General features: G+C 40.1%; 1 protein-coding gene across 1 annotated transcript in view; it reads left to right on the plus strand.

Annotated features, from left to right (window-relative positions):
* The first annotated feature begins 5,405 nt into the window (after positions 1–5,405).
* LOC149223887 (uncharacterized) overlaps positions 5,406–27,157 on the plus strand; it is a 68,073-nt gene continuing 46,321 nt past the window's right edge. The window contains exon 1 of the mRNA XM_089388029.1: positions 5,406–5,981. Coding sequence (XP_089244155.1) covers positions 5,406–5,981 — 576 coding nt within the window. The remainder of the gene's footprint in view (positions 5,982–27,157) is intronic.

A 27,157-nucleotide genomic window follows, 5' to 3' on the forward strand; every position in this document is an offset into this window, starting at 1 on the left:
ACATGCAGAAAGTGCCATTCCGGAAGTTGAAGTTGAAGTAGGCTCCACATGGATGTTATGTTTCTTCATTGCGGCTTCCAAGGCTTCCATCTTCTTAAAGCATTTAGATTCTAAGTGGCCATCTCGATTACAAAAGTTACAATGTCTATCAGTCTTCTTCCATTTGTTTTTATTGGTCTTATCATTTTGCTGAAATGATCTTTCATTTTGAGGCTGAGATGGTTTAGGACCATTCTTTTGAGGATATGACTTCTTAGGATTCTTTGAATTTGGTTGCTGCTGGGCGGCTAACGCTTTCGTGGAAGAGTTTCCAAGATTAAGAAGACCAAGGTGTAAGAGTTTTTCTTGTTCTCTTATTAAGGAATCACAAAAGGAGTCAAAGGAAGGGGCCTTGTATTCTTGTCCTTGACAAATGAAAGCTTCCCTTGTAGAATGGAAAGTGGAAACAAATACAGAGTAGGCTGGTCCCAACTTAGTAAGGATGGAATAAATAAGGTTACCATCTTCTTTCTTAACTTTAACACCTTCCAAGAGATATCTAAGGGTCTTGAATTTGGACAAAAAATCTTCAATGCAAGAAAAATTATTAGGATCCAAAGTAAGCAGCTCATTTTCAAGTTGATGGGCTCTAATTTCATTTTTAATTCCAAAAACTTTAGCAAGTTTTTCTAATGCTTCATGAGGAGTCTCAAGTTCTGCAATGTGGAATCTAAGATCAGGAGAAATAGACATCCCTATCAAACCACGTGCTTGATCTTGTCTATTTTCCCATTTTTCCGCCTTGTCTTCATCTTTCGGTTTCTTCTCTTGGTCTGTGGCTATTCTGAAGAGACCTTCTAAGTAAATCTTCCATGTAGGCTACCCATTGGAAGTAGTTAGTGCTGTCAAGAATGACTTGGCATGGACTTTCCATTTTTTTAAAAACCTAAAGCTGAAGATGCTGAAAGTAAGTGTTCCAATGGATAGATCTCGAAAAAATAGGCGGTTTTAAAAAAAACGGCTCTGAAAAAGGCTTCCGGATGAAGAAGTTATGGCTTTTTGAAAAAAAATTGTTGACGTTGCCGGCAAAGTGCGCGAATGTGCGGGAATGAAAAAAAATCCGCCCCCACAAAATGGAGACTTGAACCCAAGACCTCTACTCTCTTAAAAAAGCTTTGAACCAATTGATCTATACAAAAAATTTGAGAGAGAGAGAGAGAGAGAGAGAGAGAGAGAGGGGGGGCCTCGGTTTGCGTGCTTGCCTTGAGAAAGCTCTTTTTCCCTACAAAACACAAAACAAAAAACCCAACACAAATATGCAAAGAAAAACGAACCTTACGGCTCGAAGTTAGCTTTAGCCAAAAAACTAGAAATTTTAAAAAAAATCTCAAAGTTAGCTTTAGCCGAAAAACTAAATATTTTTCTCAATGTTTCTGATTTTCCGAGATCACACTAAGGTGCAGGGAAAAGAGCATACGCATGAGAAAAATCCTTCCTTTCTGTTTCTGATTTTCCCAGATCGCACAGAGTCGCAGGGCAAAGAGCATACACAGAAATGAAAGGTATAGATCCGGTAAAAAAAGCCTAAATAAACCGAAACCGAAATAAGTAGAGAGAAAATAACAGTAAACTGCAAAAAACACTGTATACCTCCCGATCTGAAAAATGACGCAGCTAGGGCTACCGGAAACCTTTTCGCGTGAAACGAAAGGGGTTCCTCACTGAAACAGATGCTCTGAACGCAACAGAGCAGTACTCTCAGCTCGAAAGTAGTCAAAAACAGTAGATCTAGGAAACGACAGCCGCATGCAGTTCTACCGGCTTCAGATTTGGATCACCAACGGACGCGGCCCTTAAATAGTTCTGATACCATGTAGGAATTTACAGGGTAAGTTCCTCAGAAAGAATACCAAAAGGACACCGCTCACAACCAGATCTCAAATCAATACACCAGTATTTTTGACGTGGTTAAAACCCTCAGAGTGCAAGGAGGGAAACAGTCCACGGCCTGTCCCAACGTGGGTACTACAGGCAATTTATTAATCAAAGAATGAAAATTTACATAAGCTTCTCTCATGCATGGATTACTCAAACAATGACCCTCCATGCGCTTTAAATAGAACTCATGGACCAATCGGGTGTCAAGCCACGGATCAAGTGTCGGTAATACCGAGGTGAGAGTGAACCGTCGGATCACTACATATCGTGACCGTCAGATTGTAAGTTACAAAATGTACAACGGTAAAGAAACACACTTTACCTAACTCTAACCTAACTCTATACTAGACCAAGTTGAACTTAACTATATCCTATGTGTCGGAATATCCTAACAATGGGTGCATACCACTTCCCAAATCAATTCAACCACAACACATAAATATCCATTGTCATAGACTACATTTCACTTTGGTGCTTTTTGTAGAGCCCTATGAATAGGTCCCTAATCTCTAAATCCCACATCTGCACCAGTCTTGTCTCCACCCTCTGTTGATGTCAGTGTAGAAATATTAGGTGGTTCTGGAAACAACTTCCAACACACATTTGTCATATCTATGTCTCTCCAAACAACCTTGTCAAATTTCCAATTGCCAACACCAAACTCAATTCCATAATGAAAAACCCTAGGTTTAGTACCTAGAATCATAATGTAGCCCAGATATAGCATTATGTCATTTCATATCCGATGCCTCAAGTTTATCATCTTCTTTATATACATACATATAGGAAGAACCTGGAATAAAATGAAAATGCACTATAAGTAGTTGAAGTTGAACTACCACATGAGAGTACCACTAAGATTATATTTATTTTTGGCTATGATTTTATTGATAAATATTTTCATGATAAACGTTCAAGGGACTCAAATTGTAAGACAAGGTTAACACAAGAAACTAAGCCTGATGAGAAACCTAAACCTATTTAGGAAAATAATCAAAACTTTATTGTTAAAAACTAGAAAGATCAAGTAAGCAGGAAGGTTGCAGCAAAAAATGAAAGCGGGAGATGGTAGTAGTTTAAAATTTTGCAACCAGCAAAAGATGTTTCGGTTGTAGGTATATGCATGAGGAAACTTTGACTCTGTAGGGTACCCATGGATTCAAGAATAGAAACTACTAGCACAACCCATCTATAAAACTCTTGACTGTTATCTTGGAAATGATAATTGTTTAATCATAAGACTATATATTTGTAAGCATAGAAACTACTAGCATACAAGACATTGATTTCTTGTGCAACAATGTTGGAGATAAATTTAGTGGCAGAAGAGAAGTTAGAACATGACAATATTCTTGACAATCTAGATAGAGATTCCTTGTCATGTGCTAATAAGATTGAAGGCCATGACCAACTTCCTCTACTTCCAAAAAATATTTTCCTTTTTCTCCTCCTCCTGTTTTTCTAGTTGGAGTTTGTTTTAAAAATTGGAAAATGAAATTGGTTGTAGGAAAATTCTTCTCTCCATGATGCTTCATTAGACTTCTCATTGAAGTGCTGGATGTGATATCAGTTTGTGGTAGGCTACAAGATTTTGAAAAATCTCTTTATTCTTAATGAGCCTACATTTCTTAATCTGAATAGCTTTGATGTAATCAAACTCCTGTTGTTGTTGAAGATCCTGAAAAAAGAGTTTGGTGCATTTATCCCTGTCCCTCAGTCCTATGGAGTTTTGCCCTAATTTTTACACCTTTGGCTTTTGTACCCTTTCTCATGACATGCCTTGATCATGGTGCTTATTTTTCATTTCAAGATAAAATGGGTTTGCTTTTAAAACCAATCCAACTAAAGGTAGGAATTAGTATTATTATTAAAAATACATTTATTATTATTGTTAGGAGTCATATTATTCAAATTATTACATATGTTAAGAGAATTATTAGTTTTCTTCTTATTATTATTATTGTTAGAGGTATTATTAGAGAAATTATTATTAATGAGGAATTTATTATTAATTAAATTATAATTAGTAAGAGAGTTATAATTGGAGAGGATATTATTAAAGTTGGATAAATGAAGGGGAGGAAAATAATTGGGGACTTAGGAAAACAAGATTAGGATTAGAAAGGTTGGAGATATTATTATAATTAATAATATTGTTAGGGTTATTTTTAGTAAAAAAATTATTAGTGATGGAAGAATAGGGATCGAGTGGGAGAATATTAGAATTAGCACGTGAGGACAAGGGGGATTTTAGGCGGGGATTTTAGATTGGATCATGAATGATAAAAATTCGACAGTCCAATTCTTATGAAGATGGATTAGAAGGGAAGTCGATGGATTATAGGTATCAACAACATCATTCCCGGAGGTATCAACAATAGTAGGAGGGTTGATCGGGAGAGGGGTTGAGGATTGAGAACAACGAGAGGGATCGATAGAAAGGATGGCCTGCGCAGAGGGTTTCTTTGATCATTTTATCATCACTACTTTTCTTAAATCAGGTTTCTTGTCAATTTGTCAGTGCTCCCCCCGCATTCGCCCCCATCACCGCCGCCTCCTACAGCAGCCCCTCCAGGTAAACTTCTTGTAGTATCTGGTATTTGTTTCACATAGTTTAGCATGAAAAGGAATATACTACTTAATTTAGTAAGGGTTTATATATTTTGGGTTAAATAGATCATACCCATTAACTCTGTGCAAATTGCAGAAGGGAAAAAATGTTATGTAATTCTTGGGATAACTGTGGGAGCAGTAGCCGCGATGATTGGATTAATTGCAGTGATTGGAGCTTGCAAGTGGAATTTTTTCGCTCTTCTTGAATGGTTTTCTCACAAAAAATGTGTCAAAATTGGTAAATCATTCAGTTTTTAGATTCCGCGATGAATCCTTTTACTTTCGTGAAACTGTAACTAGCATAGCTATCATAGTTGTGCATAATATTGATTTTTTCAGCTTCCCGGAAACCCTCTTCTTCTGTTTGAAAATCGCTTGCAATTGTAGATGGGGATCCAAGCCCAGGAGCCAAACCGAGTAGCCAAGCTCGGGACCCTGTGTTTCGTATTGGTAAGATTCAACGAATGTAGTTGCTCGTGTTCCAAAAATGGCACACTCATTCAGACCAGAGGATGAAGCGATGGGACAAGAGTCATTCGCTACTTCGTCCCATGCTCCGACGCGGCCTGCAACTGGATTGAATCGTTGGTCCACCTCACTGCCAAATGATGGTACGCGTTGAACCAGATCTTGCCCGATGGTCGGGTCATTGTCATAGGGGGCATAGATCGTTCAATTATGAATTCGTTCCGAAAGCCCCCTCTGACAGGGCCTTCCAGCTCCCATTCCTCATGAAGACCAACTCAGTGGGAGAGGAGAACAATCTCTATCCCTTCCTCCATCTCTCGTCAGATGGAAATCTCTTCATTTTCGCCAACAAGGATTCCATCCTCTTCGACTACAACAAAAACCAGGTACTAAAAACCTTCCCCACCATGCCTGGAGGTGGCGCCCAGAACTATCCTTCGTCTGGTTCTTCAGTAATGCTTCCCCTGGAGTCCCCTAATAATTTCCAGAAGGTGGAGATCCTAGTCTGTGGAGGAGCCCCGGATGGAGCTTTTGTAAAGGCTACTATGAACCAGACGTTCGTGGAGGCGTTGAGGAGCTGCGGGAGAATGGAGATCACGTCTCAGAATCCGCAATGGGAGATGGAGGACATGCTTGGCCCCAGAGTCATGGGCGACATGCTCATTCTCCCCACTACCCAGATTCTCATAATCTATGGTGCGAGAAATGGCATAGCCGGCTGGCAATTTGCCCAAGAGCCCGCATTAAGTCTATTTCTCTACACATCCACAGAAGAATTAGGCAATAGGTTCACAGTCCTGGCTCCCACTAAAATCCCGAGCATGTATCATTCCACTGCCAATGTTCTACCTGACAGATGTGTTTTAGTAGCCGGGAGCAATTCAAACTATGGATATCGCTTCTCCGGTGTCCCGTTTTCGACGGAGCTGAGATTGGAAGCATACATTCCTTACTATCTGCATCCCCATTATGATTCCAAGAGGGTGAACATCACTACCATTTCTACGAGAGAGATCAAATATTTCTATGAGAGGGTTGAGTTATATTCAACGAATTCTTAACCTTCATGAAATAATGAAAAAGAAGTGATCAGAACAATAGCCAAGGGAAGCAAGAGAATAGTGGCATTTTTTTAATCCAAATAAAATGTTAGTGATTCAATATAGCACAATAATATTATATTCAAGTTTAGAAAGGCATCATTTATTCCTGATTCGGTTTGTCTCTATCAATGTCCTACAACTATATTTACAAAAAATCAAATATACAAAAGATGCACATGCATCTATCTTATATTTTACAGAACCAGGTGGTGACAATCCTCACTTCAGGCCCACATCAAAACCTGGCAAGCTATAAGTAGTATTAATATGGATAAGTTGCTAATTTTCAACCTGTGCATGCCAACTGAGCACTGCGGGAACCTCTGGAATGCAATCTCCTTGACAGGACACCAAGGATAAATAAGCAGAGGCCAAAATGTTTGTTCGCCTCAACCATGAAATAGGGCAGTGGAAAACAATGTGCTTCACAAGGGTAGAAACCTTTGAAGTTTAAACCAATGATCTGTAAGCCTATGAAACTACAGGATGATTCACAGGGGTCGTATCAATTGGATAGCTACCCAGTACTCAGAGGAATGTTGCAAACTCCTGTAGGTGAGTTAATGCATTTTGTGCTCGTAGATCAACCATAGAGGCTTCAAAGTCAACATATAATAGATAGTCAGAGTATTTTGCAGTCTGATTGTTCCTATCATCAACCACCCTCAATGGCCGCTTTCTCTAGGGTCTACCTTCAATCTTGATTAAATTGATATTTCTAAAAGAAAATACAACAAGTACCTTGAAAATCTCCCCTGGTTGTCTTGAAAGGTCTGTCAGTTCGTGGAATTATTGGATCCCTGGTTAACATCAAGAAGCGAGTAACATTGTAAAAATCATCCTGGATCCCATTTAAAAGAATATCAAGGCCATAAATCTCTGCAGCTTGAGCACTTGCAACAACTCTTGTATCTCTGTAATTATGGGTGGCTATAAACTTAGCAGCACTTGCTGTGTCATCCACATTTTCCAGTGCAACACCCAACTCGGTTAAAGCCTTCTCGCATTTAGCAAGAGCCTGGGGATGACTCACAACAAGAGAATAATGGAGTTTCTCAGGAAATTGGTGACAAGATGCATGTTGTCTATAAGAAACAAAATGTAGATGGCAAGGAGAATACTGTACAGAATCTTCACAACTTGACTGAAGAGGAAGCTCTCAAATTCAATGAAACTTGGGAAACACATGCAACAAGTTCTCTCCCTGGATCAAGAAGTAGATCAAGGATTCTTGAAGGAAACAGTAGTGGATCATCTAGCAGACCTAAAATTTGCTTTCCCTCTACTGAAGGTCATTCATATGCATGGCCTGGAGTTAGGCGATATTAAGATATTTTGTTGTTTAAGAAGTTACATGAATGTGTCTATCAGGTCCTTTAGAGAATGGACACTAAGTTGGTGATGAGATAGAGAAACCAAAGAAACACCTAAGAAGAATATGAGATTTTGCTTGTTCGTGTTCATGGTGCTACTGTAGAAGATGATTATGATAAATGGTTTCTGTATTAAATGCTATGTTCATTTAGGTTACTAGATATGAATGATATCCCTTTTCTGATACCCTGGGGTTGCCCCTAGTGCTTAAGAAAGGCCAGATCACGTCATTGTCACTTGGAAGGTACGGTGGACTTCACTATGATTAGATTTAATTCAGGTCTTGTCAAATTTTCCATTTCTGTTGTCAATTGTTTCATGCTTTTAGGGTTGATTTTCGAGTTTTTGGGGCTGGTTTCGGTGCTGTGGTTGTGGAGAAGAAACTTCTTCTATGGAAAGTTGTGTTTTTCTATAAAATAAAGTTTGCAACTCACTAAATTTACTCATATCCCAAAAGAATTGAAGCTTCTTGTTTGACCAATATCTTGGAAAGAAAAATCTTAAGTGTTATTGATTTGCTTGCAGACATCTCTTTGAATAACTAGAAATTACCTTAAATGCTACTATATATAAACTTTGTGACCTTGTTTTGCTCGCACCTGCTTAAGATATAGACCCCCAAAATTTCTTTTCTATGCTTTTATGGGTCATGCCTTATTTTTTTTATGCATTTTAAAAATTTGTTTACACAATTTGAATTTTTGTTGCCCCCATATACTACCTAAACTGGCTTTTTCTATTCAACAATCCTTTTTGTGATTAGGAATAATTGGAAATATCATTCTTTTCCCTCAATCATTTATATAGATTTGTGGAATTGAGAATTATAGTTGAACATGTATTGTCATTGATGTCATTGAAAGATCAATATCGTGAAGGTTGTAGCTTGAAGCTGTCACCATTTGATTTTATCAATTAGAATATGAGAAGCTAAGATCGTAATTGTCTAGGAATCACTTATATCGACCTGTTGCACACCTCCCTCAATAAAGTGGCAACAAGTTTGGAGAGCCCTTGATTCAGGGGTATACATGAAATATTTGGGATGAGGTTACCAAATGGTGAGTGACGCAGTTTGTAGCTGTCTTTTCTCCCTTTTCTTATTATCTATCGAAGTCGAAGTAGGTGTTGTTGAGTCGATCTCTATATCTCTAGGTTTGCATTATTTTTTTGGTACGAAATCATAGCCAATTTCTAAACATTCCTACAATAGCTACAATAACATCTTCAGTGTAAAATTCTTTACCCTATGTCATACAGTCAAAAAATTACAACATATGAAACAACCAAAATACATATTTCAATGCTCCTCAAAATATTAGGCATGCATGGAAACTTTGACATTTTCAAAGAAACTCCCAAACAACAACTTCATGGGAAAACCTTGCAACCCTGAATTTGGCATATTTTCCTGCATCCCACAAATAGCAGTTTGATGGTGAAATCTTACAACCCCAAACAAATCTACCTTTCTTCATGTCTCCTTCAAACAGAAGACCTTAATCCACTTTGTGCAATGTTCATCAATATTTGATATTTTCATCTATAGCTTTGGCTCCAACATTCCCTCAATCAATCTTATCATAATATGTTGAGGTATCTTTAGTGGTTGCAACCATTGCAACATATTTGGCTACAACTTCTTCAGGAGGGGGATGATCAAACTTGCAAGTTGCACCATACTTGAAAGTTCCAGTTTTCATATAGAATGGGCATGAAGCCTCACCCTCTCGTCCTGGGAATCCTACAAGAGTCAACTTCATAAGTTGCTGAGCACAACCTTTGTCAAGTGCTCCTAGGGGAGGATGGTCAAATTTATAGTTTACACCATATTTGCAAATCTACAATTTGATTTCTTCCAGCCATGTCCTTCCTCAACGAGCATTTCCTGCCTTACTGCCTAACTTCGTACACCTACCTGGTCCTCCTAGGCATGCACATATTGAACTTGAATCAACTCAATCATCAGGTTTAGCCTGACTCGGTTTGGGATATGTGTAGTGACCGATCCCATCCGACCTCGATTTTCATAGACATTTCCCTTTTTTTTCTCATAATCCATTTCTAATTATTGGGTTTTTGGATGATAAAGAATCGGGTCGGGTGGAACATGTTCCCATATCCAAACCATCACAAAATCTCCCCCACCTCAAGTTGGTGGTGTAGGAAGTGCACATGCCTTTACTATTGATACATTAACATTAACATTAGCACTATACATACTAAAACCTGAGGTTAGTCTGAATAGAACTTAGTTGCTTGCATTCCATTTTGGTGTATATACATGTTTCTTTGTAAGTAAGTAAGTGCGGTGGGGTTATCCCGCAGACCAAGGGGGGAGAAATGGAGGTACGAAACTCCTAGGGGGAGGAACTATTTAGGGGCCCAACCTCAGAGAGGCAACAACACTAACTAAGAAGGTAAGAAAGAAGAATATTAGATCTCACTCAAAATTCAACAAACTTAACAATTTTCAGGATTTAAGAATTTTAAAGGAGGGCTTGGTTGGTTTGCTTTGTTTGAATCTCCCAACCTTGATTTTAAACTTCACATGTTTTTTTATGGTGGTTTTGGATTTTTGTTTTCCATTTTGATCACGATTTCATTCCTTTTATTTTAAATTATTTGTGGTAATTGAAGGAGGTTCGAATTTCTATTTTTTCCAATATCAGAGAGTAGAGATAAAAGTTCTATAAAAGAGAGATAGAATGACACAGATACAAGTCCAACTCCAAAAATCTATTGTTTCACAGCAGCAACAGGCTGTTGGGAATGACAACAACAATCTGCCTAATCAATTCCTATCAACGTTTCTGTATGTGGGGAATCTAGACCTCAGCGTTACCGATGGCCAGATTTATGGGCTCTTCCAGCAGATTGGTCTCGTTCTCTTTATTCGCATCTACAGAGATATCAGCACCAAGAGTTTTCTTGGATACACCTATATCAATTATGGCATTGCTGAAAATTCCAGCAAGGCTTGAGATTTGCTGAATTTTATGCCTCTTAATGTAAAGCCCATTCGGATAATGTATTCACATCGTGATCCCAACATCCGCAAGAGTGGATCAACGAACATGTTTATTAAGAATCTTCACAAAGTAATAGACATTAAAGTTCTCTATGATACTTTCTCTGTGTTTGGGTCTATTCTCTCTTGTAACATTGCAACAGATGTATTAGGACAATCTAAAGGATATGGATTTGTGCAATTTGCCTACTAAAATGTCAATGAGTAATTTGGAGCCCCATTCAATGTCTAGTGAATAGATTTTATTCCTGATGCAAAGTTGGATCCTTTCTGTTGAAGCTCCATCCTTTTTACATATATATGTTTATGCCACAACGTCCCTGGTAGTATGTCCTTTCAGGGATAGTGGTAAATCTTATTTGATGTAATGCTTACTATATACTTTTGGAGAGATGGAAATTGGATCACATCCACCTTAGTTGCACTGAGAAAGAGCTGAGGTCCATGCTAATAGCCTGGACATGGGTGGGCATTGTAGTGTTTGTATGTCGATGTGATGGGACATTAAATATAAACAATGCATTGACTACATGAATATGATGTTCGCACACACCCTTATATATTCATGTTTGATATTGACCTTGGGGGTTCCTAAGCTTGAGGATCTATCAAATGCACGCAAATCACTTAGTTCTGAAATATATAAATAGGAGATATGCAACATCAATATTCACAAACTGGGAAGTGCATCTCAGACTTGGGTCTATATAGATTTGTGCTTTATGTAGGGGCAGTAGAGCATGACACACATCTAAATTATTGACCCATTTATGGGAGTTGTTGGGTTTATTAATCATGAGGAGCTAGGAATTGATTTTGGAACCAAATGGAAAGAAGAGAAACTACAACAAGACCATGAAGCAAGATTCCTATGCGGTGTTTAGTGGGTCTCTAACACCCAAAAAATGTGGTAGCGTTGGTGTTTGGATCTTTAGATGTATTTATTTCTAGAAATTTAGGATATAATGATTGTAATCTCTGTGTACAAGGGAACAAGCCTACCTCTATGTAACAAAGATAGAGATAATGTGCTCAGAGGAGCCTTAGTATGTGATGAGCCTCATAAATGGGTAATTATATGGGCTCATTTTACCACCTCACCTAGTCAAATCAACCATTCTCTCAGCTTATTGTAAGGTTTTCTGATTATATTTATGCTTATGGAGTGAATTGAGTTAGTTATGATGCCATGTGGTCTAACATGTGTTTAATGCAAATTATTGATGAATTTCGAGGTCAAAGTCAAGGATCCAGTGGAAAAATGGTAGAAATAACTTGAAGTGGAAAAAGGAGAGAAGTTATAGGGGGGAATCCCCCTCATTTATTACTCCTCACTTCGAATTGCCCTTCATTCAGCTTGGAGTACAAGCAACCGAATCATGCACTAGAAGGTAGCCGAGCAAGTGGAGGATGACTGATGATTATCTCGAGTTTTGGGAGCCAAGCCTCCCTAATTTTAAGGAAGTTGTTGGTAGCTTCATTTGTATAAGTAGAGAGGCCTAGGGCCTCACTAGGGTTGGATTGTTGTTGGATTTTTGCTTATGTAAACTCTTCTCCAACTTCGAGCTTATTATTTTTTGACAGTTTCATGTAATCTTGCTATTGTTTTGATAATAAAAATGGAATCCTTTTTGAGCTAGCACTGAGTTACCTCAGCAGGCTGAAGCTCTTTGGTTAGGGCCCAATCCAAGTGGCCAATCTCCTCTTTACTTGTATTTGTATGTTTTATTTCACTTTGTAGATTCGGTTGCTATTAGATGTATTTCTTTTATGGTTAAGAATAGGTTGCTTTTGATTATTCAGTAGTTTGCTTCCATTTGTGCTTTCTATACCAGGTTAAGCAGTGATAAAGAGAAGATTCAAAAGGCTAGCAACAATGCCTTGACCTCTCTTCCTCCATTTGGGACCATGATTTGAGGCAAAGACCCTCTTGCTGCCCCAAAAACATAGATTTTCCTCCTTCATAGGAGTTCTAGTGTTTGCAGTTTTTTAGTAGGTTAATAGTCCAGTTTTGCTTTGCTTCAGATTTTCTTCATCATGCTCACTTCTTTATTTTAAATAGTCTTCTTTCATGCTTTCCTTTTTTGCAGCATTTCTCAGCATTTCCTTTCATAGATCATAGTTTAGACTATTTTGATGCAAAACTCTATTTTTCTAGATGCACTCATTTCATTGCTTGCTTGATCTGATTCGTTGACTGTCAGTTCCCTTACAGCAAATATATTCTTGCAGTAGGCCAGCTTATTAGCCATCACATCCTCCATCTGATCCATACCCTACAGGTCGCCCAAACCTCACCTCAATTCTGCCTTAGTTTCCTGCATTTTCCATAGAACTTCTTCCTCTCTCCTTGAGCAAACCCAATCATCTTCCTCTCTCCCGGTGATTCATGGTAGATCTTACGTGCCCTAACACCTCATTCCAACCTTCATCACATTTTCCACCCACTCTCACACCCTCAAAATGGTGAAAACTGCTCTCGGCCTCCTCCTGTAGGCCTCCTGTAGTTGCCTTGTTTTCCTCTTGTAGATTTCCTGTGTCCTCCTGTAGATTTTCCTGTAGGCTTTCTTTTGAAGGCCGAGTGTGGGAAAAGCCTCCAGAAGGCCACCTGAGACCTCCTAGGACCCATACACACCATCCTACATCCTCTCAAGTCCCAAAGCCACCCTCCAACGCCACCTATTCGTTGCCACATTCACACAATAAATTACATCCATGTCAAATTCACATAAAAATACATAAAAATCCAAAAATATGTTTTTTGCTTCTTTACTTCCAGAAATAGCTTAGTTAGATGTTCTTTACTTCCTCAAGTAGGTAATGGCATTAATTTCATGGTTTTCATAGTGCTTTCTGCAAAAGTAGGATTAGTTGGTTAATTAGGTTTTACTAGGTTTGCTTTACATTTCAGTCTTTCTCCTTTCTGCAGTTAGAGTAGAATTTGTAGAGTAATCTTTCTTTCCTTTCATCACATATAGAGCTTCTTATGGAATCCGTAGAAGTTGGCTTGATCTCCTAGTGATCTTGCACCAACTGACCAAGTGACAACCTGCAGTGAGAACTAGTACTTGTGCATACAGCACTGACGCTTTCAAGTTTGTTATGAACTATCGGGTTGATAAGAGTAAAGTAGGCAGCCCAGGAGTTGCAACATTATTGCTGCAATACTGGTGCTCACCACTTTTTGGTGCCATTGCCAAGGAAGCGTCAGAGTATTTTGTGATTACTACTTTCTTCTATTTTCTATTCCAACATTTTGCTAATAGTTTATTTCAGCAAAAGTAGACTAGCCATTTCTCTTCTTTCAAGTTCTGCATTTCCTTGCTTTCCTCTTCAATTCTGCAAATTTCATTTTAGCAAAATTAGACTAGTCATTTCTCTTCTTTTAAGTTCTACATTTCCTTGCTTTGCTCTTCAATTTTGCAAATTTCATTTCAGCAAGTTCATTTCAGCTAGTTGCAATTTGTTTTGTTCAATCAATTTCATTTTTTGCAGGTACTATCAGTGTGGGGAAAAAGAAAAAAAAACCAACCAAAAAAGATTTCCCTTCATACCTCTTAGGAATAGAGATAACTCAGGAAAATTTTTTCCACCACCCCCACTGCTTCACACAGCCAACCTTCTCTCTTCATCGGCAGCTGCGATCAAGAAGAATCCTTAGGTGAACAACAATACATATTTGAAGAACCTATAGGGGAAGAAGACGAATAAAACATTCCTTTGGAGCCAATGGCTGAAAAGATACATGCTAGGGGGAATGGAGAGAGAATAGAGGGTACCTTTCCCATTCGGGAGAAAAATGGGGACACCAAAATGAAGAATATAAGCCCTTTCACCCTACCTCATTTCCATGGTCTGACTACAAAAGATCCTGACACCTTTTTGTTCGAGTTTGTTGTTATCTATTGAACCTATGACTATGCAAAAGATGAGCAAAAGTTGAAACTGTTCCCTTCTACTCTCAAGGATGCAGCACTGTGCTGGTTCATGGGATTACCTGGCAATAATATCACAACTTGGGCTCAAATGCAGCAAGCCTTTAACGACAAGTATTGAGACTATTGTGGCTCAAAAGATACTAAAGAAGAAATTTTTGGAATGACCATAGGAAGTGATGAGTCCCTGGAAGACTATGAAGAGAGGTTCTAGCTTAGTTACAAAAGGGTTGGGTGTACACTTGACCCTGAGTCTCTGAAGCTGGTCTTGCTCAGGGGAATTCAGGAAGATCTTTTAGACGCCCTCCATCTACTGGCCGGGGGAGGCATCTACCAACTATCCTGTGAGGGCATCAAGACTATTTTTAGAAACCATTCTAGAGCAGCCAGAAAGAAAGGTAGGGGGAGTCAACCCATAGCCAATACCTCTTCATCTAACTCATCCATTAAAGGAGAAATTGGAAACATGTTGGAATACTTCAAGAGTGAGATGTTGTAGACTCTTGCCATGTAAATGGATACCTTACATATCAAAAGGAAACAAGAGGAAGTAGAGAGGGCTTTGGCCATTTTTTTCCCTAGATGCATAAGGAGGCATCCTAGGAATGAATGCCCATTGAACTCTATAGAGGTTTGTTCAGTCTGTGAAGAAAATCATTCTACAGATAAGTGCCCTTCCTTACTTGGACTTAAAGCTGTATATCAAGGGGCTGAGGGAGTCACTGAACAACTCTATTACATAAACCAAAGAAGGCCGCATGGACCTAGACCATACTAGCAGGGGATGCAAGGGACATCTCAGGCATACTACAACCCAAACCAAGTCACTTCCATACCTTCTTGGGGCTCTCCTACTCATCCTTCCTGGTCCACGCCTCCTCCTTGGTCCTTCACATCTCAATATCATGCCCAACCAGCCACCCATTCATTTCAATCCTATGATTAGCCACAACCTCAGTGGAATGCACCTCATTAGGGGTGGAGGCCCCAATACAACTCTCTTCCCACTCTTTTGCCTCCACCACTTGCCAAACCACAACCGTTACCTCCTGCTCCACGAAAGCAACACCAAATTCCTGACCAACCAAATCTGAACCCGAACAACAGACAGGCTGAGCAAGTGTATAGTGGGGAACCATCATGCCCAACTTATGCTGTGGAGATTCAGAAAATTAACTTTCGATCTAGGAAAGTTCTCCCAGACAACCAGCCTCCACCCAGGGAGGGTGAGGAAGATAAAGAGGAAAGTGAACCTAAAGAAATTCCACCCTTTCCTAAGAGACTATCCGTGATAGTCCAACCTCCCCCAAAAGAAAATGAACTCTTGGGAGAATTGAAACATTTATGTGTGAAGATACCACTTCTCCAAGCCATAAAAGATGTGCTTATCTATAATAGGTTGATGACAGAGAAGTGCTTTAGGCATCCAAGAAGCCACAAGAGAGATGCCCCAACCATCAATGTCATAGGACAACTATCTGACCTGATGTTAGGGCAGGTGATCTGTCCAAAATATCTGGACCCTGGAAGCCCAGTAGTTGATGTCCACATCAATGGCACCATGATACCACATACCTTGATTGACCTGGGAGCTGCCATTAATGTGATGACAAAAGACACAATGCTCAAACTTAACCTCCAGGGCTCCGTGAGGAAGACCACGACCGTGCTACAACTAGCAGACTGCTCCACCATGACCCCTGAGGGGATTGTGGAAGATGTGATGGTCTCCATTGATTCTTAGGAGTACTCTGTTGATTTCTTAGTTCTCCAACAAAAGGAAAAGCTCATTGGATATCCTCTCATTCTGGGAAGACCCTGATTGGCTACCGTTGATGCCTACATCAGTTATCGCGTTGGGAGAATGACCATAAAGAACAGGCACATGTCCAAGCAGTTAATCCTATATCCTCCTGCCCAACCCTTGCTAGAACATGATCTACCTCTCTGGTTAGAGGAGGAATATGAGGATGAAGTCTATTCTACAGCGCTTTGTGCATTAGAAATTGCCATGGGGGGGAAATAGCAAGACGAGGACAATATGATTGAAAATCTGATTCAGAATCCACGTCCCAGTGTATCATCATTAAAGGACATAGTAAGAGAAACCCAAAACAACCCCTCAACTAATATTTGTGCGGCCAACTCCACTTGTCTTCATGTTAAGAATATAGAGTTCAGCCCAGAAAGAACCTTGAAAATCAATCCATCCCTATCCATTTTCCAGGAAAAGGAACTATGTAGCCTACTGAGAAAACACCTAGATGCCTTCGCCTGGAGTTATAAGGAGATGAAGGGAGTGCACCCTTCAGTATGTACTCATCATATATACATCAAGGAGGATTGCAAACCAGTTAGACGGCCTCAAAGGAGGATGAATCCAACACTTAAATATATTGTTAAGGAAGAACTGCAGAAATTGCTTGATGCAGGATTCATCTATCCCATCTCTAACAGTGAATGGGTCTCTCCTTTGGTGGTAGTGCCAAAAAAAAATGGTAAGTGGAGAATCTGTGTCGACTATCGGGAATTGAACAAAGCCACTAAAAAGGACCATTTTCCTTCACCTTTCATAGATCAAGTGTTAGATGGTCTGGCAGGGAATTTTTTTTGTCTTTCCTAGATGGGTTTAGCGGGTACAATCAGATTCAAATCAGCACGGAAGACCAAGATGAGACCACTTTCACTTGTCCTTGGGGTACCTTTGCATACTGGGTCCTTCCTTTTGGTTTGTGTAACGCTCCATCCACTTTCCAAAGAGCGGTATTGAGTATATTTTCTGAATTAGTTCATGATGAAGTAGAGATATACATGGATGACTTTACTCCTTATGGCTCTGACTTTCAGGAAGCTTTATCTAACCTAGGAAAAGTTCTAGACAAGTGTATTGAGATGAACCTATCCTTTAGTCTGGAAAAATGTGAATTTTTGATGACTGAAGGGACAGTGTTAGGTCATGCAATATCTCAGCAGGGACTGCAGGTGGACCCCCACAAAATTGCCATCATCCAAAGGGTCCCACATCCTCAAAAGGTGAGAGATATTAGAAATTTCCTAGGCTTAGCTGGGTATTACAGGAGATTCATTAAAGATTTCAGCAAGCTAGCCTCTCCTTTGTTTGGCCTCTTAGGCAAAGATGTTGAGTTCATATGGTCAGAAAATTGTTAAGAAGCCCTAGATACCTTGAAGAGCAAGCTCATGACTGCCCCAATTCTGAGAGGCCCAAACTGGGCCCTACCTTTCCACATTCACACAAATGCCTCAAACAAAGCAATAGGAGCAGCCTTAGGACAAATTGATGAAAAGTTACCTTATGCCATATACTTTATAAGCAAAAACTTGTCAAAGGCAGAGTTAAACTATACAGTGACTGAGAAGGAACTCCTAGCTGTCGTGCATTCCTTAAACAAATTCAGACATTATATCACAGGCTATCAAACCTTTGTGCACACTGATCATGCTGCAATTAGATATTTAATGAAAAAAACAGATGTAAATGCTCGCATTATTAGATGGTTTCTTTTACTGCAGCAATTTGATTTGACCATTATTGATAAGCCTGGTAAAGAAAATGTTGTTGCTGACTTTTTGTCTAGAGTAAATTTGCCTACAGGTGAAGAAGGAATGGTGGATGACCAAATTCCAGATGAACATCTGTTTGCTATCTCATTACTTTCTCCATGGTTTGCTGATATAGCAAACTACTTGGTTTCAGCACAGTTCCCACCACACCTCTCCTCAAAAGAAAAGAGCAAGATAGTAAGGAAAAGTGCCCATTTCATCTAGATTGGGGGAAATCTCTTCAAACTTGGGCTAGATTTGATCTTGAGAAGATGTGTCAGGGAGGAGGAAGTCTTTGACATCCTCTTGACCTGTCATGATGGGCCTTGTGGAGATCATTTCGCAGCAAAAAGAACTGCCTTCAAGATATTGCAAGTAGGCTACTATTGGCCCACTCTTCATCAAGATGTGAGGAGATATACCGGCCAGTGTGATCGGTGTCAGAGGATGGGGAAACCTGCTCCAAAGGATGCCATTTGAGAAGTGGTGCATGGAATGTGTGGGTCCTATCAGCCCTCCTTCAAAGCAGAAATAATACATCATTGTGTGCATCGATCACCTTACAAAGTGGGCAGATACAAAAGCAATCAAAGCAACAACAGAAGAAAAAGTAGCTGATTTTTTGAGAGAAAACATATTCTACAAGTTCGGGTATCCAGGAGAGTTGGTCACAGATCAAGGCAGTCAGTTCACTTCCAATTTGATTGAAGACCTGCTCACACATCATAGAATCAAGCACAGGACTTCCACCCCTTACCATCCACAAGCCAATGGGTAGATGGAGGTCACTAACAGAGCATTGGTAGGGTTCCTGACCAAGGTAGTGAGCAGCAGCAGAAAAGACTGGGCAGACAGATTAGTTGAGGCTATTAGCCTCCTATTGCAATAGGTTTTCACATTTCGTGTTTGACAGTGGAAGTGCCAAAAATTTTCATCTTTTCCATGCTGCAAAAGTTCCATTTTTGAAAGATTTCACAGTTAAGGGAAGGCCAAACAGCTTAATCTTGGCTTCCCTAGGTTTCAATTTCTTGTTTTAGAATATAGAGAATAAACATCTGTCCAAACTGTTTAATCTTGGCAGATTTGTAGATAGGTAGAGAATCTTGGGTGCTCAACAGCTTAATCTGAGCCCTGGAAGAAATAAGGCTAGATTTAGATAGGAAAATAGTTAAAAGAAAAGAAGAAAAGCTGGGTTTGCTAGTTCAAGTGCACCCAAACCAAAAAGAAGACAAAATGCAAGGTAAGTAGGCTGGGTAGGTAGTTTTGAGGTGGCAGAATGATCATTTGTGATCCATTTCATATCTTCAAGTGTCAAATCTATCCAGATCACAAATATGAGGCAATTTTCACTCGGAGCAGCTCAAAAGAGGCATGTCTAACTTCCCCTTCCTCTTCTTCCCAAATCACTCACTAACTTCCCCTAAAGAGGTCAAGATCTGCTTGACATCTCTTAAATTCATCATTTTTCATATCATTCGCCTTAGTAAAGATTTGCTTTACTTAAGGAGTGTTCATATTTCCTCTACGAAGTTCTATTTCCCCTTTATAGCCTAAGATCTCCATACTTAGCGCTTTCTTCACATTTCATGTTAATTCCTAACATTATTATGTAAATCCCTATCTATTTCCCCTTCCCCTACTAAATATATGCTAAATAGCTCCCCTATGTACATATCCCCTCCTTCTGGTTGAAAGATAACCATAAGTATGCTTGGGAATTGCTAAGTTTGCCTGAAACTTAGCAAGAACCCTCATTCGCCTCTCAAACCACCTTCCAAATGCTTTTGGACCCCTTCCTAAAGCATAAAATCTCCCTCCAAATGTACAAATCCATCTTTTGGCCTTGTTTCTACCTTTTCCAAGGCATAAACCCCTTTTAAAGGCCTAAAACCCTTCTCAAAACACATAAAACCCCTCTCAAGTACCTTTGGACTCCTCCAAAGGCATGCAACCCCTCTTTTTTGGTTATCGGACCCCTTCCGAGGCCTCAAGACTCCCTCTTTTTATTTTTGCTTAAAAGCCCTTCTCCGATCATGTAAACTCATCTCCGATGCATTACAGGCCTTCCTTTTTGTTATCGGAACCCTCTGAGTCATATAAATCCTCATCCAATCTCTTAAGCCTTCCTTTGGTTAAAATGAGCCTTATCACATTATCTATATCGCATCGCTAATAAACAAAGGCCCACACCCTGGTCCATTGCCGACGTGATATTGCCGACTTATCGGGAGCTGTTGGATCGGGCCCTCGGATCAACGACCCTGATCTTGTCTTGCATTTCTATTTTGCTCCGCCCATATATATGATATCCCCCATCCCCGTCGATCGCCGATGCATCGAGTTAATCGCAGCCGTTCGATCGCGCAACCACATCGACGACTCTGATCATTTCGGCGATCACCCATTTCAGTGATCGCATATGTGTAAACCCTCTGCCCTGCCGATTGCCGAAACACCGAGTTAATCGCAGCCGCCCATTCTGGGCCCCCAGATCAATGGCCCATATTTAATCGCATCACTCCCATATGGCTCCGACTGGCCGGAGCCGAAATAATATAAAGCGCAGTGTTAAGGGGATTTCGGGTCCGCTTACCCATTTTCATCAAATCCACCGATTGGGTTCCGCCGATGGGCCGACCCGATTTCAATAAAAGAGGGCCTTAATGCATTTTCAGGTCCGCAGGCCATATCGCATGTCGGAGGTTTATGTGTTGGGATCCACCGATCGCCGATTTAGCGCCAGCCGTTGGATCTGCCTTTGCGTGATCCAACGGCCAGGATTTAATCTAATGAACAGTGCCGCGCCCACCCATATTTTTCGTGATTTTTGCGTGTAAATGGGTCTTTGGCTGTGTAAAAGGAAAATGGCCATTTTTCACAGGATTTCTTCCAGCGCCTGCGCCCGGCTCTAGTTAAAGAAAATCATGCATCTCTAAGCCATTTTGGATCGCTCCAAAGCCCAGTTTTGTTTCAAAAAGCCAGCCTCGGCCCAACACAGTTATCTGGTTGTATTCCTCCGCCATTTTTTGCAGGATTTCTTCAGTTTTGATAATATTTTGATTAGCTAGCTCCGATACAGTTCTAAAGGCCACTGAAGATATTACAACAGTTATTTTTGCCTTGAAAGGGCCGAAAAGGGGCGATTTGATAGTTTAAAGCATATCAGAGGAAAGATAAGGCCCAGATTCAGTGTTAAAGTGTACCAGTGAAGCGGCAAAGTGTATCAGTTAATGTTTTCAGTGGAAATCTTTATTTCCAAAGCAGATGGGAAATAAAGGCCCTCCATCCAAGTCAAAGAGTATCAGTAAGGAGCTTAAAGCCATTAAGGCTCACCAAATCAGAATTTATGAGCAGTAAAGACACATGATAGGAGCGCTTCAAGTTCCAAGGCACAATTATGGCTAAATGAACAACACAGAGCCATAAGGACACATCTTTACTCATTTTTGAGGCAGCTGCCCCAGCGCAGCACTTAGATAGATATTTCTTGCATTTATTTCAGTACAAATTAGGTTAAAGACAGTTATTTCCCCAGATCTGCTATCAGATCTGTGTTTGTAGATATTTGGCTTATAAATACCACCCTGTTCATTGTTTAAAGGGTTGGTTGGTTGATTAAGTCATTCTAGACTTGTGCTGTAAACCTGTGAACTGTTATGAACAAAGATTGCTGGAATGTTGGCTTATGGACTGTCTCTTTGTGGATTTGATGGCTAAAGATCTGATTGCAGAATTCTAATGCTTTCTTCATGGAACAATATGTCTTTCTCCCTTGTTTTTTAGTTTCTATGTATGCTATATCATCCATGTGTCATGATCTAAATTGCAGGAAGAAAGAATAGTTCAGATATTGCTTATTTGTACTCTGTTCTCAATTCCTGTTATTTCTCCATGTTTTCCTCTCAATTAGTCCTAAATATGAATACTTCTTGGCTCATATTTACACTAGTTCTTTCATATATGACTGTTATTTAGGAATCCTTGTTTGCTCCTATATGATGTTCACTCACCTTCCCTCTGTTAGCATAATGAGAGCTGCTTAGCTATCTTTCATTCCCTGACACCCATTCCACCCTTATTCCAGCTTTGATATTGTTCCCTGTTTAAACTATTATGCTCTGTAATTCCTCATGTGACAAAGAAAACGCACAAGCAGCCTTAATCCTTGACTCCATGCCCAATGGTCTTAACTCCTCACACTTTGCATGCCAACTCTGTCTAAAAACATCAACCATCCCACCAAACTTAAATCAAACTCATGCACTCATATCTAGCCTAAAATCACCCTTAAACAAAGCTAAATCATAAAGAGAGAGCCCTCTCTGACTGCAGGTAGGCTAGGACCTGCAGTCCAAAGATTGGTTTGTGGTTACCTCGGCCATATCCCTTAAGGAGCCAAGGGACAACCTGAGTGATAACATAGTGGCGACTCGACTGCGGAACATCTTTAGAAAATTCTATGAATCAGGCCAGAAGCTGGCTCCAAAGAGGAAATCTCGTTTTCTGGAGAAAGTGCTCCTTTTCTTCAGAACTTATTTCATGTTTAGTTCTGATCTTTGATGGTGGATAGAGATTAGACACACCATAGGATAAATCATCCACCTGGCGACTCCACATTTTTTTTTCAATCAAGACTCCACTGGAGGAATGGACCTGAAAGAGAAAATCTTTAAGTTTCCTCTGAAACAGTTCAGCAAGCTATATTCCAACTCCTTCTATTTTTTCCTTTTCCATCCCAGCTGTTCTGTTTCTTCTTGCTGTTCCTTTTATCCTGGCAAATATGGCGAATCGTTATGCACCTTTATAGTTACCTGCAAATCTAGGGGCTATGCCTCAGGACTATCAAACCAAAATCACATATTTTGATGGTACTAGTTCTTGCACAACCCTGCAACACACCAAGAAAATGCAGGACTATTTTGAGACTTATGAAATAGATGATGATCATGTAAGAATGAAGATTTTTGTCCAAAGTTTAACAGAAGATGTAAGGCCTTGGTTTAGAGCTCTCCCTGCAAATTCCATAGCTGACCCAGAGGCCCTTTACCAGACATTCCTTAACAGATGGGAGAAAAAGAGAGATCCACTGCACATATTATCAGAATATGATACTATCAAAAGAGGCCCTCAAGAGGCTGTCTTAGACTATTGTGCAAGATTTAACAATGTTTACAATGCAATTCCCCAGAACCTTAGGCCTCCACCTGATCTTGCTATGTATAAATTCCCTGATGGTTTTGATATCGACATGGCCTATCAATTGAGGGAAAGAGCCCCTCAAACCTTAGCAGACATGCAGAATATAGCTGTTAGTGTGGAGGCAAATCTGATTGCCAAACGAAACAGAGCAAGAGCTGAGAGAAGAACTACTTTCAAAGATGAAACTTCAGTTTCTGAGCAATATATGGATGAATCTCCCAATCTATTGTATGAATATAATTGCTTTTCTTCTTTCAGTTGTCTGCCCAAGTATCATCAATATGATGAAGATTATGCACCTAATGTCCAAATCAGCCTTGTAGAAGAGTTAGAGCCTATTTTGTCAGAAAGCACAGTTCAAGTTCAGTAGCTTGAAATTAGTAATCAGCTTGCTCATTTCAGCTATGAAGAGGAGGAGGAAAGTATAGAAAATTTTGAAGCCAGCGAAGGAACTTTGCCATTTTGTTTCGAGTCTTTTTAGTTTATTAGGGAGAACTATCATGCAGTTAATAATCAAGTGTCAGCAAGTGTGGATATTGATCATCTAGAGGAGAGTCAAATCCTTGCTCATAATGCATTACCTCTAGTTTTGCAGCCCCAAAGTGCCACTGAATATTAGAATTCTGAAGAAGAATTGGAAGCAACAGCATATGATCAAATGATCCAGGTTGATCCCCTGCCACTTTGTTTTTAGTCTTCTGAGCTATGTAAAGAAGAGGAGGAGCAACAAATGCCAATCAGTCAAGTGCCATATGAGCCTGTTTGTAATGAATTGCAAGTATCATTCCATGTTCTGTATGATGCATCGACTGACAAGTTGAATGATGACATAAATCAGTGTTCTTCTCCATTAGCAGGCTGCAAAGCTCAATATCAAGATGCTGGTGATTCCCCAATTCAAAGGCATGATAGTGATCCTAAACCTTTGTACAGTTGTTTATTTCAGCTCAGCAATAATGTATATATGTTGCAGAACCCTTTTGTACAATGTTTAGATTCAGTAAAGGAGATCAGAAGTTTCCTGATCTTCTCAATGGTTAACAAAGCTATATCAGATTCCAAGATCTCCATTTTAAGCATCAACAAGCACAAGCAGCAAAGCTCACTGATGTTTATATTGCTTAAGTGGCTGCATTGGTTGTTTCATTTCACCTAACCAACAAAGTAAGTGCTGATTAGAGTAAGTAGGTAGGATTTCAGTTTTTTGTTTGGATAGCAAGCTTGCTGCAGTTGAAGCCCGAAGTGAAGGCCCTGAGCTCTTCAAGCATGCTATCATATATATAAATAAAGCAGCCAGCAAAGGGAAGTTTTCAGAGTACAGTAGCAATTGAAGATCAAGGCATTCTGACCTGCTGTTCTTGACTTTTCACAAGGAAAAGCCATCCCCATGTGGAGCCACTGTTAGCCTCCTATTGCAATAGGTTTTCACATTTCGTGATTGATAGTGGAAGTGCCAAAAATGTTCATCTTTTCCATGCTACAAAAGTTCCATTTTTGAAAGAATTCACAGTTAAGGGAAGGCCAAACAGCTTAATCTTGACTTCCCTAGGTTTCAATTTCTTGTTTTAGAATATAGAGAATAAACATCTATCCAAACTGTTTAATCTTGGCAGATATGTAGATAGGTAGAGAATCTTGGGTGCTCAACAGCTTAATCTAAGCCCCGAAAGAAATAAGGCTAGATTTAGATAGGAAAATAGTTAAAAGAAAAGAAGAAAAGCTGGGTTTGATAGTTCAAGTGCACCCAAACCAAAAAGAAGACAAAATGCCAGGTAAGTAGGCTGGGTAGGTAGTTCTGAGGTGGCAGAATGATCATTTGTGATCCATTTCATATTTTCAAGTGTCAAATCTATCCAGATCACAAATATGAGGCAATTTTCACTCGGAGCAGCTAAAAAGAGGCATGTCTAACTTCCCCTTCCTCCTCTTCCCAAATCACTCACTAACTTCCCCTAAAGAGGTCAAGATCTGCTTGATATCTCTTAAATTCATCATTTTTCATATCATTCGCCTTAGTAAAGATCTGCTTTACTTAAGGAGTGTTCATATTTCCTCTACGAAGTTCTATTTCCCCTTTATAGCCTAAGATCTCCATACTTAGCGCTTTCTTCACATTTCATGTTAATTCCTAACATTATTATGTAAATCCCTATCTATTTCCCCTTCCCCTACTAAAAATATGCTAAATAGCTCCCCTATGTACATATCCCCTCCCTCTGGTTGAAAGATAACCATAAGTATGCTTGGGAATTGCTAAGTTTGCCTGAAACTTAGCAAGAACCCTCATTCGCCTCTCAAACCACCTTCCAAATGCTTTTGGACCCCTTCCTAAAGCATAAAATCTCCCTCCAAATGTACAAATCCATCTTTTGGCCTTGTTTCTACCTTTTCCAAGGCATAAACCCCTTTTAAAGGCCTAAAACCCTTCTCAAAACACATAAAATCCCTCTCAAGTACCTTTGGACTCCTCCAAAGGCATGAAACCCCTCTTTTTTGGTTATCGGACCCCTTTCGAGGCCTCAAGACTCCCTCTTTTTTCTTAAAAGCCCTTCTCCGATCATGTAAACTCATCTCCGATGCATTACATGTCTTCCTTTTTGTTATCGGAACCCTCCGAGTCATATAAATCCTCATCCGATCTCTTAAGCCTTCCTTTGGTTAAAATGAGCCTTATCGCATTATATATGTCGCATCGCTAATAAACAAAGGCCCGCACCCTGGTCCATTACCGACGCGATATTGCTGACTTATCGGGAGCCGTTGGATCAGGCCCTCGGATCAACAACCCTAATCTTGTCGCGCATTTCTATTTCACTCCGCCCATATATATGATATCCCCCGTCCCTGCCGATCGCCAATGCACCGAGTTAATCGCGGTCGTCCGATCGCGCAACCGCATCGACGGCTCTGATCATTTCAGCGATCGCCCATTTCGGCGATCACATATGTGTAAACCCTCCGCCCCGCCGATTGATGAAACACCGAGTTAATCGCAGCCGCCCATTCTGGGCCCCCAGTTCAATGGCCCATATTTAATCGCATCACTCCCATATGGCTCCGACTGGCCGGAGCCGAGATAATATAAAGCGCAGTGTTAAGGGGATTTCGGGTCCTCTTACCCATTTTCATCAAATCCGCCGATTGGGTTCCGCCGATGGGCCGGACCCGATTTCAATAAAAGAGGGCCTTAATGCATTTTCGGGTCCGCGGGCCATATCGCATGTCGGAGGTTTATGTGTTGGGATCCGCCGATCGTCGATTTAGCGCCAGCCGTTGGATCTGCCTTTGCGCGATCCAATGGCCAGGATTTAATCTAATGAACAGTGCCGCGCCCGCCCATATTTTTCGTGATTTTTGCGTGTAAATGGGTCTTTGGCTGTGTAAAAGGAAAATGGCCATTTTTCACAGGATTTCTTCCAGCGCCCGCGCCCGGCTCCAGTTAAAGAAAAGCATGCATCTCTAAGCCATTTTGGATCGCTCCAAAGCCCAGTTTTGTTTCAAAAAGCCAGCCTCGGCCCAGCATAGTTATCTGGTTGTATTCCTCCGCCATTTTTTGCAGGATTTCTTCAGTTTTGATAATATTTTGATTAGCTAGCTCCGATACAGTTCTAAAGGCCACTGAAGACATTACAACAGTTATTTTTGCCTTGAAAGGGCCGAAAAGGGGCGATTTGACAGTTTAAAGCATATCAGAGGAAAGATAAGGCCCAGATTCCGTGTTAAAGTGTACCAGTGAAGTGGCAAAGTGTATCAGTTAATGTTTTCAGTGGAAATCTTTATTTTCAAAGCAGATGGGCAATAAAGGCCCTCCATCCAAGTCAAAGAGTATCAGTAAGGAGCTTAAAGCCATTAAGGCTCACCAAATCAGAATTTATGAGCAGTAAAGACACATGATAGGAGCGCTTCAAGTTCCAAGGCACAGTTATGGATAAATGAACAACACAGAGCCATAAGGA

Source organism: Pinus tabuliformis, chromosome Q, assembly GCF_031772625.1.
Source record: "Pinus tabuliformis cultivar Carrire ecotype Pingquan chromosome Q, CPIR1, whole genome shotgun sequence".
NCBI classification, from domain to species: Eukaryota; Viridiplantae; Streptophyta; class Pinopsida; order Pinales; family Pinaceae; genus Pinus; species Pinus tabuliformis.